Here is a 17,115-nt window from a genome sequence, read left to right as displayed (position 1 = left end):
TGAGCTGCTTTTCTTCATCTGAAATGTTGCTGAAGCAGATTTCAATAAGGAGCCCACAGTCAACTCCTCTTTTCTCCACCAACCCTTAACCCCTTTCTCAGTTAAAGTGCTCAAAGCTCATTCTTAAGAGAGTTTACTTGTGTTGCTCTGAATAGGCCTGACTGACTGTTTGTCCCTTTAAGAAAGTGGGAGCCATGACACTGGTTTAACGCCTGATGCAGATTTGTCTGTAAATTGCTTTAACTGCATTCCTTCAAAAACCACCAAAGAGAATAAGGTCTTCCGTAGAAGCATCTCCAGAAACACTTGTCACAGTTCCCCTTTCTGTGAACCCAACGGTGTTCATTATTAATGAGATCTTCATGGCCATCGTGCTACCTTCTTCTCTACTGGGTAGATACAGCGTTAATTCAATATCTAGCTCCCTGACAAAATGCAAATCCTCCCCATGTGCTACAGTTTTTGCAGTGTCCTGTCCTTGCGGCGGCGTCATTTGGTTTGAGGTTGATGCAATGCTGAGTGGCTACAGCCTGTTGTTACTGGGCTGAGCTCACAGCTTGTGTCAGTATTCTATTGATTTCCTCCCACCAGGCAATTTCCAGGGTACTTAGTCTAAATATCAGCTCTGATCAAACTGCCTGAAAGCGAGTGATCCGCTTCAAGCTTGATTCTGAGTTTGTGTGTGAGTGTGCAGCAATAACATGAGCAAAACACCACGCAGCAAACATCAAACATGAATCCAAGAGATGTAAACATCCCGACCTTTGCTTGCTCTAAAACAGGGCTATAATGATTTTCATGAAAGGGTCACCTGCATGTCCTCCAAATAGATTTAGCAGAGCAAAAAAAAAAGCTGCTTCTGTGACACTCAGGGGGGTTCTGACTGGAGTAATCTTTTGTTGTTGTTTAGAGGTTTTAGCGTTCCATGGAGAAAGCAATTTTAAAACGGATGAGGGCATAATCCCCGACAATACAGGGATTATCTCTTTAAATGACCTTTATCTTGCCATGAGGCATGGAGTGCTTTTCAACTCCACTATCCCAAGTCTGGTTTGATTACGGCTACAATGCCTATTTATAATCACCAGGCTATAGACACACTTACAGCTGCAAGGATGCTGTGTATTCAAAATGAGAGATAAGGGCCTCCAAGGTATTTTAGAGATATGCAAGAAGTCAAGTGACCGAAGTGAGAGGACTTGAACAATGGAAAGCTGAAAAAGAAAAATGTCTTTATTTGTATGTCCTTTAAAAAAAAGCTCAGACTGTGACTGAGGATATTCTGCAACTATGTGCATATTCCTGCCTTTGAATATGAAAGATAAATTCAAATGTTTTGTTTCTGTCACAGTCGTTCACTTCTGGTTTTGTTTTGGAATTTTGGGACAAACAAATATGGTTAATAAGGAAAAAAAGCCATCCATCTGAACCTCTGAGCTTGTTTTTTATTGAAAGGCTCAAAAGTAATGGAGTGAATCAGAGAGGAAGTTGAGCTGTTTGGCTCCCACCAAATGATGGATGAGACGATCATCTCCCATCTTTGTTAGTTGGGATTTCTGCCTCATCAAAGGTGCTATATTTTACCCTCAGAAATTGAAGGGGAGAGCGAACACTGCTTTGTTTCAGATAATTGGAGCCATGGGACCTGGCACCAATTATCTGAACCAAGTAATGGGAAAGAGATTGACTAAAATGTTGACTATATTTCATAGCAGAACTTTCTTCCATGTGACCTTTTTTGTACTTTTGGTTTGAAGTGAAAACTCTCTTTATTGTCAACTATTGTTTCCTAATGTTGTTTACTGTGTGGGGGGATCTTTAAAAGAACTCATACAAAATTCAGTTTGGTTGTTTAAGTTTCTTGTTTTTTGCATTTCTATAGACCAAATGTCCTCTTTCTAAATATGAAATATAGTCCGCTGTGATTTGACAAAGTTAAATATATCTTAACTGCATCTCTTTGGTTTTCAAGAATCTTCTTAGTTTCTGAAGAGGTCTTTATATCTTAAAAGAGCTCAGTGGAGAATCTTAAACTCAAAAATAAGCCTCTAGCCAATGAAACATTTAGGACTTTGAAGCCGATACTGCTGTATCTTGTTTTATTACATCTGTTCCAGTAAGATTGTTGAATTGGACAAATCTAAACTTTACTTACATCCTTGATGAATATTTCAGCTGCATGCATTATGCATGTGAGGATTCACTTAATGCATTGCGGAGATACAGGAAAATTGTTTGGGAATTCAGAATGTGTTTGACCTTTGAGAATATTGAGTTTAATTCAGCCATGTTTGTATCATTTCAATATTGCTTTGTGCTTAGTTTGTAAACACATTTTGCTATATAATTTTGTAAATAGCTAAGTCCCATGGAAGGAATTTGTTTTCTTAAAATGTATTCACATTTTATGTTCAGTGGACTTGAAAGTTAACTTACCATATAAGAGGGCGCTTTTTAAATTACAGAAAAGGAGCAGCAAATAGAAACTGATGAATCATTGCATGCACGTTTGAATAAAAACTCGGAAGGAAGTACCAAACCATAATAATTTCCAGATAATAAATAGCCCAGATGCCTGATAATTTTAAAGGAATGTGGAGTGAATCATACTGTGCCATCCAGCAGAATAAAGTCACATGATTAAAAAACCCTAACCCTCCAAAACAAATAGTATGATAGAAAATTTCTTCTTCCTTAATGTGGCCTTAAGGTGAAAGCGCACCAATTGGAGTTTTGAAAAGTCCCTTAGATAAATGTTTTCATGATTCCACTCCAGATATAAAAGCAGCACTTCCCTTGTCAGTTTAACCTCTTGCTAAACAACATATATCTTTACTGTAATTCTCCCAACCAACCAGGGGCGTAGTTAGAAGAATTTGATACTTGAATCTGTTCTTGAATTGAATTGAATTCTGTTATGTTAATGTTGTTTTTATGTTTATATTTTTTTCTCCTGTTTGATGTAAAAAGCAATAAAAAAATTCCAAAATATGTTTTATACAATTATATAAAAGGTATTGACAGCATTTTGAATATAAACAACTTTCACACATTTGCATACTAACAAAAGTCAGAAACATATACATAAAATAGACAGTAATGGACAGCAAAGCATGTATGACTATATATTGATTCAACTGTGATTGAACACAGGCTAGATGCATATGTATTTCTGCTTCTACTGTAATTTCCAGTCACTGTGTAAAGAAAATACATGTATGGTGATATTTTCAGTGTTTTTTGTATTGTGGGAAATAATTGTTGGTCTTCAGCCTTTTGTGAAAGAAGGCAATCAACATACACAGCTGAAGATTGTGGCCTATATAAGGTACAAAAAAACCCTTTATTATAATTAATAAAATCTTGAAAAACTCCCAATGATACAGGTCATTGTCTTACAGTATGTACAAAGACTTACATGGTTTTCACACCGATGTGTCTGGTGGGAGTGTTCTTTCCTTTCCAGTCCCTGGGCAAAACGTCTGCACATTTGAGTCATTTTTATCCCCCCCATATTTGGCTATTCCTGCTATACTTAATCCCAGGGAAGCTGAATTTAAAAAAGTATCTTGAAAATATTTGAAGTCGACCGTTAAGACCGAAGCCTGGCTTTATGCAGTGACTGGTCTGGGTCCACTGGGCTCGCTAACAGAGCCTCCGTGTGTGCGTCCAGAATATTCTCCGATAAATGAACCGTCCTCGTTGAATTCTCCTCCACCGTCGGCGTAGTCAACCATGCTGTCTCTGCTGACGCTGTCCCCCAACGCATCATCTCCAGTCAGCGAACACAAGCTGCTGCCCTTTAGCGGCTTCTCTTCGCTGTCACTGCCACCAACAACAACAGAGAAGGATGGTCAGGGTCAGTGGTACAGTGCATACGTTCAACAGCAACACTCATGGCACTAAGAGGCTGACACACAAGCACACAGCATCACGAATAACCACACCTACACAGAAACACCAGCATACAGAGCCTGTACAGCACATACAGATTAATAAATGATTGGCTGCACTGACACACAAACATGCTCCCAGTCACAAAGCGAATACTTCTTATGGTTCTTATACATCACTACGGGAGGTAGGCAGGGGAGGATGCAGCGGCTGCACAGCAGGAAAGGGAGCACAAGGGAGGCGGAGAGGGCTTGCTACAATCACTTCACTAATTGCTAATTGCCCAGGCTTCAAGACCAAAGGCAATTTCAAATCTCTTTAGAACCAGCGATGGAAATTGCCAGAGTGCAGTGAGAAAGAAGACGAGTGGGAGTTGTGTGTGTGTGTGTGTGTGTGTGTGTGTGTGTGTGTGTGTGTGTGTGTGTGTCGGAGGGAGGTGGGGCGCTGAGATTGAGAAAGGGAAAAGGGGGTAGAGGTGGGGCATATGCAATCCCAGACAAACAGCCTGTCATTCCTGGTATTCCCAAGGGCCCACACGCAGGCCGAGAAGATTAGATGCCAATTTAAGGCTGGGCAACTGGCCAGCTCGCAGGTGTCTCACTGCGAGACGCAGGGTCACCTCAAAACATTGAGGATATTTTTCCTCCCTGTCCTCTTTTCTAATTCCCTAAACCATCCATGTTTGGTAACACCTCTCTCTGTCCTCCGGTTTGGTATTCATAACGCAGAGCGTCTGCGTTCAGAGATGACGCTCTGGTGGCCGGTATATGATAGTGCCATTTGAGGCATGCTGTAGTTGACACCTTTGTCAAATACAACCTCGACATTTTGAGCAGCCTTTTAGAGCGGAGGCATGGTTCGAGCTAAGATTACAAATCGCGTCTCCTTCACAGGGACTTTTAATAACCAATCTTATCTACACTATTTCATGAGGCCGTTTACCATGCAAGCCACATAAGGTCCGCATTTCAACTCTTATCAAACCCTCTTTCTCTTGACGACTCTGGAGCGCTGGAGATAAGTGGCTGTTATCTAAGAGCAGTGGAATGCCATGGCCGCCGCAGCCCGCCCACAGTGACTTTGAATACAGTGATAAAATGGGGCTGAGTGCTTTTGAGCCCCGGCTCTCATTCAGGTGGTTGGTCCGGATCCTGCTCAGCCTCATTTTCAGCTGTTGCTGTGAAAGGGCTTCCCTTCAGCCTCACAAACAGGTGAGGGATGGGGGCACATCACCTGGCAGAAGGTAATCAAATTTGTCTTGCCACTGACCCATGCTGACTTGGTTTGAGGGCAGCAGTGAAACATCAGGTGGAAGGAGGATTTTATTTTCTCTTTGCACCTGCAGCTGTATTTATTTTAGTTTCAAAGTGTCTGAAGGAAAAGTTCTCCACATCTGCTGCTTTCTCCCTAATTGCACAAGAGAAATAAAGGTGCAGGGGGTTAAAAACAAAAAAAACAGATAAACTAGCTGTGGAAAAAATTGCATCACACAGCTGGCTCACGGCCAGCTCAAGCTATGACACCTGCTGTTCTTGCAGTGGACAGAGGGGCAAGACAGCAGAGGGCTGTCTCTAAAGAGAAATTGTCTGAAGCATAATTACCACTTGTCAGCTCCCCAGACACGTGGCATACCAGTGGGTGGTCTATTGCCGTCAGAGATTCAATGGGCACAAGAGAGCCCTGAATCCAGCCCCAAAGCCAGGTAAACAACACCACAGTAAGGCTAAGGGCACTCTGGGGGGACAGTAGTCAGAACAGCCTCATGAAACCAACCATGAGAGGCATTCTAAGTTGCAGCCAAACATTTTGCATCAACTCACAACTCTTCTGCCTCATGAGACACAACTTGGCAGCAGAGCTAAAATCATGACAAAATATTTATTAATTTTGGACAACGGAATTTTGTAACACAGCAACACAATATAATCACATCACTATGAACCAACTTCACTGAGAGTTGATGTGTGATGGTGTTGAATTCTCGCCCAGCTCTACTTGGCGCTTCCCTGGGTCTTCCATCAGTGTTAAACACTCACAGAAAACAATACTTAAAGTGTGTTTGAAAGCCATCCCAGCATCTGCACAGCAATCATTGGGTCAATGGTATCGATTAACAACCCTCTCCATTCACTCAAATAAAGTCATTTGAAGCTATGGGGAAGTAAAAACGTAGTTATTACATCTTAAGCAATAATAATCTATAAACAGGGCTGTGTAGACGATGCATTGTGTCTTGTTCAACAGAATTACAGTCTTGGCAAGAATCACAAAAATGCAATTGGCAGCATCCACACAGTTGTGAGTAATCATGTTCTGAATAATATGATGACGAGCATAATCAAAGCGGACATAAGAGGCTATTTTAGGTGATTTCTGTTGGGTGTGCACAAACAAACACGCCATTGTCACACAGTTGCTGCAGTGCTGTCAAGCAAAATAGGATTCAGTCGATTTCCCTAAACTGTCACCGTAGCAGCTAAACAATGCAAACAATGGAAATTCAAGAGCTATTATAAAGTACAGCAGCTGACTGCTTTGGGCTTAAAGGCTCTGTTTTTCCACCCATTTGCCATACTCAGATTATGCCTGTTGCATCAGGAATGACTGTACATCTAGAATCAACCTGCGAGTCTGCAGTGAAAGCTTCTGAGAAGTGTGGCCTACATTGGAGATCTTCTATACATGCACCTTAAGGTCACAAGGTGAATCAGGGTTTAAAGGTAAAACTACATCTGTCAAAACACCTGGTAAGCACAGGCACGCCTAATGTGTGAAATATGTATGTATGTATGTATATCTATACATATATATATACATACATACATACACACACCTATATATACACACTTGCATATATATATATATATATATATATATATATATATATATATATATATATATACACACACACACACATACTGCCTACTGGACCAAGCTGAATCACACACTCAGATCATAATCTAACAACAAAATAAAAGCACATAATTCCAACTAAAGGGGGCAAAACCCAAATTTTTGTTACCCACTACTTTTAACTATACCGTGTGATTACCTAGCCCATTAAATGATGAGAACAATGGCTTCTTGGCCGATCCTGGTAAAGCTCATGAATGCATGGTTTGCTTTTGGGATGGGAGAGAAAACATTACTGTGACATAGGACAAATGAGTTTCTCAGCCAGAAAGTATTTAACATATGGTTGATAGATTAATATTGCTACAACACAATGCATTTCAAGGAGATAAAAAATGTCATTTCCTCAGCACACTTTGGCACTGCAGCTCTCCCATGCAGAGCAGGAGTACAGCTCACCTGTATTCACAGAAGGTGTCATCATTCTCTCCTTGTGACTCCGCATCAGGGTGCAGGTCCTCCTTCGCTTTCACTGCAGGAGGAGGGACGGGACAGACATTTCAGCAGCATTGTTAAAAAACAGCACTTTCATCCATAGATGTGATTACATATTACTTATACTGTTGGGACAGAATATCATTTGTGATGCTTCAAATTCAAATAACTGTAAAGGATTGTGTCTTTAACATTTTCCAAGAGGGAAATAACTCAAACAGTAGCATCCGCCTTTTGTTAGTTTTAATCAAGTACAGTGATTTTCTGTCAGACTATTCTTGGAAAGTAGACGTCCAAGAATAAATGATCTGAACTGTTTCATCACTTGAGTATATATGGGAGTTGAATTTAAAAGTCAGAACTAAAAAGCTTTTGAGAACAACTAAATATGACTGTGTAAACATTATATCAAGTCTGCACACTGAAAGCCTTTCTTCTGTTTATCTGCCCCAAAGTGCTACACCGCAGCTCTTTGTGTAAATATGCTTTAAAAAAATACTAGTTGTTTTCAAGAGAGACAAAAGAGGGGTTTCATGAAAAGAGCTGGATGGGCAAAAGGAGAATCCAAAAGAGCTGATGAAATATTCAGTGCTTCATGTCAAAATCTACTGCAGGCAAAGAGGTGGAGCGGTGGGGAGAAGATGGCAAAGCAGGTTGAGAGGGGAGAAAGTGAGTGAGGAGACTGTTTGCAGGTACTGTATGTACCATAGTGAGATTGAATTTGGCTCTGATACATGACAGCACAAAGGTGCAGGGGAAGAGCCAGGAGGTTCTGCACAGGTGAGGGGTGAGGAGGTGTGAAACAAAGCCAGCTGGTTCCCACTCAACTGGCTTGACAAGGTATGTAATCAGAGGAAGTGGGCAGAATTAACAGGGCCACACCAAATATTTCACAATGCGGCAAGCATCTCGTGGACAGTTCATTCGAGATTAATGATATTTGGCAAGGCAGGAGTAGCATGAGTACGGGGGGGGGGGGGGGTCAGGGTTGAGCACATTATCATTCTTTCAGGAGGTCAACCAAAATGAAATTAAAGTCAAATCAAAGGGTCACCCTGTAAATCTGGTGATATCTAAAGATTTAAGAGATGGTTTAGCTGCTTATAATCAAGTCAGACTGATATCTCCTACATGTTCTGTACATTTCGTGAGTTTAATTTTGGTTCACTTCCTGAAGCAAGGCGACCAGGGGGAACCAGCCTTGGTCAAAGGCTAACTGACCTTTTTCCATGAAGAATATGTCTTGTCGCTGGGTCGGCGGCGGCGTACCTGCATACTTGCCACCTCTGTTTCGCCGCACAAAGCAGGCCATGAGTACGACAAGGGTGAGGAGCGCCACAGCACACATGGTCCCAATGAACCAGCCCTGGGTCGAAAAGTTGCTCCGCTGACCTTCCGCAGCTGCAGACAAAAACAGGAGAGACACAGAGCTCAAGAATCTACTTGACTTGGTGGTCTTTTCGAGGATGACGGTCCCCTCAAGCGCTCCTCACACAACTTTATCTTTGACTGAAAACAGAAAAAAAAACCTGAGGGATTCTAGTTTGAGAGGATGTTCTAACGTTTTGACGTATTTGACTCACATTCCCTTCAGCTATAACACTCAATCTCTTATGAAAGAATATTAGATAGGAAAAAACAAATGCACAGAGAGATGCAAGAAAAATAAATAAGCTCACACATTCACCACATTCAATATCAATTTGTCAATGCTATGCTTGTTTTGTTATGGCAGGCTAGATCTCAAATCACTAAACTGTATCGACTACGACGCCGTTTCCTCCTCTCACCTTTGACTCGGGTCTGGATAACATCTTCGAAAATGCTAGCATTATCGAGCAGCCGCTTGGCCATGAGGCGCACGGTGTACACCGTCCCAGGTTTGAGCCCATCAATAACGTGGAAACTTCGAGAAGCATTTACAGCCTCTGATACCAGCCAGTTACCATCACCTACACAGCCAAGCACAAGAAGTGCACAAGCAGCAAGTCTGTATTAGCATTCATGCTACAGAAGATGAAGATAGGAAGAGCTAAGTAATACGTAAATAGCTCTTAAGCAATGAAATGTATTTGTTGTACTAAATATAACTTTAAATACATTGTAACACATTTTGAGGCAATCATTAAAAATGATGGAAGTAGCCATGCAGACGCAAGACTTAAAATGTATTTTCAGGTGTTTATATAAGACCTTCCTAGTTGCACCTACACATGATGCCAGCTAAAATTCCTATCAATGTTGAGCAAGGCGGGGACAGGAAAAGTAGCTTACGGTTATTCATATAAGCCACATAAAGCTCCGAGTCCTGCTGCTCTTCCCTGGCAGTCCAGCTGATTTTGGCAAAGGTGTCACTCACATAAGAGCTTATGTTCAACAGCGCTGGCACTGATAAAGAGAGAAGAAATAGGAGGAGGAAAATAGGGAGGAAAGGAATACACAGGCAAGCACAGAGAAAGGGAGAAAGAAGGCAGGAAAAGAGGATTAGCAGAAGCAAATAGGTTCCCCTGCAGCTTGAGAACACTGCAGCTAGCAGAAACCCTTCAAGAAGACAGTTCAAAAGACAATGCTGGGCCCCAGACCTAATTGAGTGGAGCTCGATTTTGACTCAAAAAGGGTAGATATAGAGATCGTGGGCGGGAGTGACATCTAGTCTTCACTCCATGTGAAGCAAAACTGGCATTTCCTGACGCCTCCCCGCCATGAGCGAATATCAGAATAGATTGAAACGACTCCATGTCTTGAACCCCATTGTTAGTTGAAAGTTGAAGATACATCAAGATGGGATCACAGGGGTACCATGGCTCAACGTGTGCGAGTGTGAGCTATATACCTAAAGTAGGATGAGTAGAATTGCCTGGGATAGAGCTGGGAGAAGAGAGAGAGCAGTTGTGGCCTGGAATGAAAGAGAAGCCTCAGAAGTTAGATTTCTGCTGCAATGCTGTCAGGTCTAATACTCTATATTGTGCAACAAGCAGGCTCTATAGACTACACGAAGGCAGGATTGTTGAAGCAACTGGGAAAACTAGATTAATGGAAGTAACGGCGCAACTTCAGTGTGACTGCTAGTAAAGACACCGTTACTGCAGTAGGGTTTGGGTCTACATAACAAAGCTGAATTGCAAATTCAAACTACGATTGTCACATTATGACATTTTTCCAAAAGTGTTAGTTAGGAATTACCCAAACTATATCTCTACAACAATAAAGGACAAACTGTTACACCAACACACCTACAACCATGTCTATCTCTACCACTACATCTATGTTAGCGAGCTGCAGCGGCTGCAGGCAGTGATACATACTGCTCTGAACTGGGGCCACAGCTGGAGTCGGGGACAAATCTTCAGAGGGATAAAAAGAAAATGAAATACAGAAGAAGATTATAGACATATATGGAAAGCCAGCTTTAAGGTTTATAGACCAGGCACAACACACACACACACACACACACACACACACACACACACACACACACACACACACACACACACACACACACACACACACACACACACACAGATGCATGTACCTCCACCCACACAAATACGTGGGCGGTGCATCCTCACAAATACAACCACACAGGTGGATGCCTGCATGTGTGATCTGGTTTTTTTAGTGGCGTTTTGGATTTGGTGACTTGTGGAGATCACCAGAGAGCATTGTGGAGGCAAAAGACGATACTCTTTGTCCTTCTAATTACTTACTACTATTGTTACTATTGCCAAATAATTCTAAACAACAACCATTTAGCTTTTAGTTTTCACATTTGTGATTGTCAGATTCAAAAATCACAGTTTAATCTATCACTTCTATTTTTTAAACCTGCATCCACTGATTTGTTTTTTTACCACTTGTCCAACTAATGTGTCTGTTTGTAGTATACGGTGGGTTTTTAGAGCTGAAAACAGCTGCCTAGAAAATAGTATAGGAGTAGAACGGACATTCCCATACAACGTATCAGGATGGTCAGAGCAGCGGCCATTTTTATGTACATGTAGCCATTGCAGCACCGCGGGCTAACTTTCATATAAACCTCAGCGTCTAGTGTGTGTGTGTGTGTGTGTGTGTGTGTTTGTAGTCCCCCCCATACCAAAAATCTGAGTGGAGCTACAGATTCAGGTGAGTTTCACCACTACGAGCAGCACATTGTCAGTTGATACATTGTTATTATAAAAGTATTGATTATAGCATTATTTGAACCCTTTTAGATCACATGTCCGGTCATAGTGTCCTATTTAAAAGGTGCAGTGTTCAGAATTAGGTGTCATCTAGCGGTGAGGTTGCAGATGACAACAAGTTGAAACTTATTCTATTTCTTGCATACTGACTGGCAAACAGTACAATACGATTCATACATGAGTGGATTATAGTTTAACGTGACAACAAGAAAACACTTTTTGGATCTGATACTGAAGTATTATTATTATATAATTTGTTTGATAAACTGTGTTTGTCATTACACACTGGTAGACTGACAAGGACTATTCTGCTCTGATAGCTGAATACTGAAGTGACTGCAGTGAAGATGAATCAGCTTTGGATCATTATGTTTCTGAACCTTATCAAACATTAAGTTCTAACTATTAGCAAATGTATCGGCAATAACAACATGGGTGTTCAAATTCTGTGACAGGGAGCAAATAATATTATCTCTGGAGGAGCTAGTTATTTTTGTCTGTTAAGAGGTACATTCTTCTTTGTGCTTTTGTCATGTTTGCAGTCCGCTTTAGCTCTGCTGCTTTGTTATCTCATGAGACCTGATGGAGAAAAATAGATATTTTTTTCTCTGTCTGCCACACTCTTCTGCTATGGCTATTAGTTGTTCTCTCTCAGTCTTCCCTGCTCCTCTTTCTCGCTGATGCCTCACCCTATCCTTCTGTGGGATATTTGTCTGTCACTCACCTCAGCCACTCTCTTTTCATGACAAGCCTTTCAAAACAAAGACACATGAACACACATCTGCTGATGCCTCTGTGGCTGTTTCCTGTTCTGGTATGTCAGTCTGTTTGTCCAGACAATTTTTTAAGCTACTGTTTATCCAAACTAAATGGGGATAAGCATTAAAAGCTCACATAAAAGGTACACTTCATAGCCTAGGCTCACTAGGCTCACTCATTTTTTTCACTGTCATTCCATTACTCCCCATCAACAACTCTAAATTCCTGGTGCCCCTGCTCTGTGCTATTGGCATCCATAAATCTGCACTGCTGCATTGTGACTAACATGCCCTGAGGACAGCGCTCTGAAACAGAACCATTTTATCTCCCCACCGAGCCTCTACTCAGCCATATTTACAAACAATGCATCTAATGGCTCTCAGGCTGGACATCCAAGTTGGAAAGCCTCTCAAAGGAAATATCAAAGCCAGAGAGGAATTAATAACTTTTATTAAAACAGTCAGAGATAGTGGAAACATATTTTCTCATCTGTTCTTATTTTGTTTTAGCTTGCCAAGTAATGGAGGGAGGAGTTTTCCGGGAACTTTGAACCGTTTGGAATTCCTAGCACTCAGTTTCACTGTGTAATATGAAGGCTGACGCTGATGCTAACATGTGCCAAATGCAGCTAATAATGTCAATCTATTACCAGATTGGCTAAATTAAGTGTTTAATGAAGTGTTAACAAAGAGCTTAACTAAAACAGGCAGAATCTGCATATCTTTGTTTTATGTAAGATAGAAATTAAAGCGACCGCGTGTGTAGAATCTGGACATTTTTGGCTTTGGCACCCCCTAGTGGCAAAATGCATACGCTGAAAGAAACACAGACAGCAAACCGCACCATTTACTTTGAGGAAGATTGTCATATTTTTCTGAAAACAAAGCAAATAAAAGAAGAACAAAAAATTTAAATGATGCTATAATCAAATACAATTTTGTAAATATTCGCTTTACCCAATTAATGTTATAACAAAGAAAAATGTGCATGTAGTGGCTCAAAACTGACAGTCTAGCTGACTAGAACTTTTTAACATTCAGAACTTATCAGCTCATTAATTCTCTCAGCGACCGCGCCCATGGGTGAAATGGATGACACCCCGAACAACAACCTGATGAACACTCAAGGTCATTAAAGGATTGTGTGACAGAACATCACCATGATTTATCAACTCTATTTGAGTGCATGAGAGATCATGTAGAGCCACTGACAGGGAATGCAGAAGAGCTGAACTGGAGGTCCATGTTTAATTTATAACAAGCCCATAACTACTTACAATAAAGCTGTATGCATAATCAGAGAAAACAGTGGAGGTTCCACCATATTGTTTTTATGATGGATCCGCTGTTAAAACCCATCCCAACCTCTGACATTCACTTTCCGGACTGCACTGCAGACAGTGAGGAATTTACTAAATAGTTCAAAACAATCAAAGCTGGTGTTGTAGTGAAAGATGACAATCCCTGCATTCACTTCTTCAAAAGGCTAACTTTTGTCAATTTCTGCCTAAAAGCTATTTAAAAGGAATTTCACCCACAAAATGATTTGCATAGTAATTATTCAACGCGTGTTACCTTGAATTCTTGAAGATTTAGTTTTTCTTACTTGCCTCTACGGTCAACGGAGAACCAAAACATTTAGTAAATCCTTGATGAATTGAAGTAATTATGGTCCAGGTTTAACAACCACTGCAAGTCCGGACGAACAGTAAAATACAAAATGGTCAGTTTGTGGGTGAAGTATTCCTTGAAGTTGGATTATAAATATTCTATGTGTTGTCTTAATTCAGCTACAATAGTGCTTTGAATGTGTCTTTAACAATGTCTAAGATTATGTCATGAACTTGTCTCATGAGATTGAGATTTTTTGTGCTGTCGTGAGGCTGATGATCCAAAAAACCCTGAACAATAAGGTTCTCATTAATTACAGGCTTAAACATCCCTTCCAAACGCTATTTGACAACGTTATCTTTAAATTAACAGCTTTCTGAAATGAATCAATATTCTGGAGAAGTTCCAGTCAGACTTTAGGATAAACCAAATGCCAAATTTGACACAACTGGTCACAACAACACCGACATCATCGTCTTTCTGGTGGCGTTTTAAATGTGTTTTGTGCATCTTTACATCTTGACAGCTTTTCATGTTGTTCAGGAAGTAATCTTTTTTTCAATTTTCACAGCTATGCAGATGGCACATGATTATAGATTTCAGAAGAGCCTAATTAACAAACTGCCTTAATCTCACTCGCATGCTGTCTTTCTGCAATCAAAAACCAGATAATGTATATCTACAGCTCAAAAAAAAAAAAAGCTCCGCATGGCTAAAGATATGCTCTATCCAAGATTCTTGGATCTCTGGTTCCCCAGATCACATCAGACGTCATACTTTAAGCCTGTGTCTTTGAATCTGAACGAACCTTTAAATCGCAGCAATCAGCAGAGTGGCCAAAATAGCATTCTTTGATCTAGTCAAGTTTATGTATAAGCCAACATCTCAGACATTGTGAGAAATACTGCCAGGGTACAGGCACTCCTTATCTAACAAGATGCCACAAAGCTCATTCATGCTTTCATCTCAAGCAGACCACTGCAACTTTTCAATTGTCTTTTTTAAAAGGGTATTTAGAGGATAGAATTATTCACAATTCTGCTGCTAAACTTCAAAACAAAACTATAAAGAGGAAGCACAGCACTTCAGTTTTAGATGGGCTACACTGGCTCTCGGTATCTTTTAAAAACTGCCAAAAAGAAAGTCCTTTAGCTTTCATAGAAAGCTCTAAATGGCTCAGGACCAGCCTAAACTGCAGACTCCCTGTTGTTTTATGTGACTTCAGGTTCACTTGAATCCTCCGCTGTGGGTTTGTTAGATGTTCTTAACCGCTGTCATATGAAAACTGGAGATGCACCTTTTAATATGCAAAGTGTGGAAAAGCATTCACAAGGGAATTAGGGATGCAATCACACTGAGCATTTTAAAGCAACAGCTTGAAACATAATTTACCTATTTCACTTTGGTCCCTTAGTGTCTTATATAATAATAATTAAGCCTGATGTTATGCTGTGCTTATTCCATTGTTATCTTATGTTGTGCTTATTTTTGCTCAACTATTTTTTTTGTTTCTTTGTAAAGCACGTTAAGCTTTATTTGTGTGAAGGGCACAAATTAAATTGTCTATCATTATCATTTCAGTTTTGATCAGCTTTTGAAGTGAAAATCCAAAGAGGTAAGAATGTGCAACAAAGAACTGATGCAAAAGACCAAAATCTTTTTCCACATATGATAAAATATCCTGACTTTTACTCAGTGTAGGCGTAGCTCCAAAAGCACGGGTCCTACTATTCCAACAATGCGCTTGAAAAAGAGTTTTTTCACTGGACCTTCCATGCCTTGTTCACACCCACTTCTTTCAAACTCCATGGCACAAGTTTGTATCACCGCCTTTACGCAAAACAAAAGTCCACATAACCCTGATGACGTCATCAGTACAATGATTCTAAATATCCCCACTATTGTGTGAATTATTATAGTGGACAAACAACAACCATGTCTGTGGTATGATTAAAAAAACACTGGTGGGGGTTTTATTCTCAAACCAAATCGAAATGCGATCTTATTAACCAAGACAGGTGCACTGATTTTATCCACTCACATGCTGTAGTAACTGGAGTGCTGCTCTCCTGGGCCAGCGGAGGTCCACAACCTGCTCGAGTGCAGGCTCTGAGATGGAAGCGGTAGAGGCTGCCCTCCTCTAGACCCTGAAGCTGCCACTGGGTGGTGTCAGCACCAGTGATGTTCGTCTCCTGGGAATCAACCACCTCCAGTGTGGTCTCATTAACTATAGAGGAAGGAGAAAGATGTCAGGTCAGTTCACGAGGCATGAGTGAGCCTGCGACGGATGGACGCAGAAAAAGTCGCCACCGTTGGCTTGTGTTGTATGTTAATAGAGCACAACTATAATGAGGGTCAATGGTTGAGGGAGGGGGAGATGAAGAGATGTCATGCTAGCTCAGGCAGAAAGTGAGTATAGCAGATACATGTCGTGACAGGTGAGCTGAGGAGGAATACATTATGAAGAAAGGGGAGAGGACATGAAAGGAGGAGATAGAGAGCTCAAGAGGAGCTGCAGGGGGGGGGGGGGCAAGTGGCAATCAGTGAAGGGAGGAGGAGGAGAGAGGAGAAAGAAATACAGGGGGAGGAAGAACTGGAGTATATATGATCGAGGAAACGCTAAAAGAACTTTGTGTAAAGGGGAAAGAAAATGACATGGGCAGGTGGACAAAAACAGAAGCAAGACAGAGAGACTAAAGAAAAAAATAAACATAAGGCAGACACAGTAGAAGGACATCAGAGGAGTAGCAATCACAAGCAGCATAATGTATCACCAAACTTGCATTATAGATCAAAATACAGTATGTGTGCAGACTGTAAAAAGCTACACACACACACGTTGATGTCATCACTGTGCCAATGTTGAGACGCAGATGAGAACCGAATATGTGCCAAGCCTGTGATGCCGCTTCGGAAAATTGATGTTTGTTTACAGCACAGAAAGCTGGATATCCCATATGTTTGTGAACACCGTCAGAAATATCAATTGACTAATTACACAGCAGTTGCATGACTCAACTGGATGTGCTACACAACATAACAACATAACATTTAACAGGGTTGACACAAAACAACATTTGAGATCTGCCTGAATTACATGGTGAATCAATTCAACCCCCCAAAAAAATCCTCCAACACCCACGGACTGCATTGTGTGGGAATCTCTGTGTAAAGTCTGACATCTGATATGGGAAAGAAAGCAGAAAGGAGAGGGGGACCAAGTGCATTGAAGAGGTGGCCAGACTCTGTGGGTTGCTGGTGGAGGCGGCAAAGGGCTGTCTCTGCTTTCACGTTTTACACAAAAGATTTCAGAAATGTCATCC

General features: G+C 41.0%; 1 protein-coding gene across 6 annotated transcripts in view; it reads right to left on the bottom strand.

The window, feature by feature from the left end:
- Positions 1-1,425: 1,425 nt before the first annotated feature.
- chl1a (cell adhesion molecule L1-like a) overlaps positions 1,426-17,115 on the bottom strand; it is a 53,044-nt gene continuing 37,354 nt past the window's right edge. For 2 of the 6 annotated variants that reach the window (XM_068732850.1, XM_068732848.1), the window contains exons 23-29: positions 15,834-16,019; positions 10,548-10,586; positions 9,517-9,630; positions 9,033-9,194; positions 8,464-8,643; positions 7,207-7,279; positions 1,426-3,825 (exon numbers count right to left, since the gene is read on the bottom strand). In XM_068732850.1, coding sequence (XP_068588951.1) covers positions 3,612-3,825; positions 7,207-7,279; positions 8,464-8,643; positions 9,033-9,194; positions 9,517-9,630; positions 10,548-10,586; positions 15,834-16,019 — 968 coding nt within the window. In that variant the 3' untranslated portion in view covers positions 1,426-3,611. The other 4 variants (XM_068732852.1, XM_068732851.1, XM_068732853.1 and 1 more) reach the window with 4 other exon arrangements.

Source organism: Cebidichthys violaceus, unplaced genomic scaffold, assembly GCF_023349555.1.
Source record: "Cebidichthys violaceus isolate CVI_PGR_0920_01 unplaced genomic scaffold, fCebVio1.0.p SCAF_6, whole genome shotgun sequence".
NCBI lineage: Eukaryota > Metazoa > Chordata > Actinopteri > Perciformes > Stichaeidae > Cebidichthys > Cebidichthys violaceus.
Note: the sequence above shows the minus strand (reverse complement) of the source record. Positions and strands in the feature narration are given on the sequence as shown.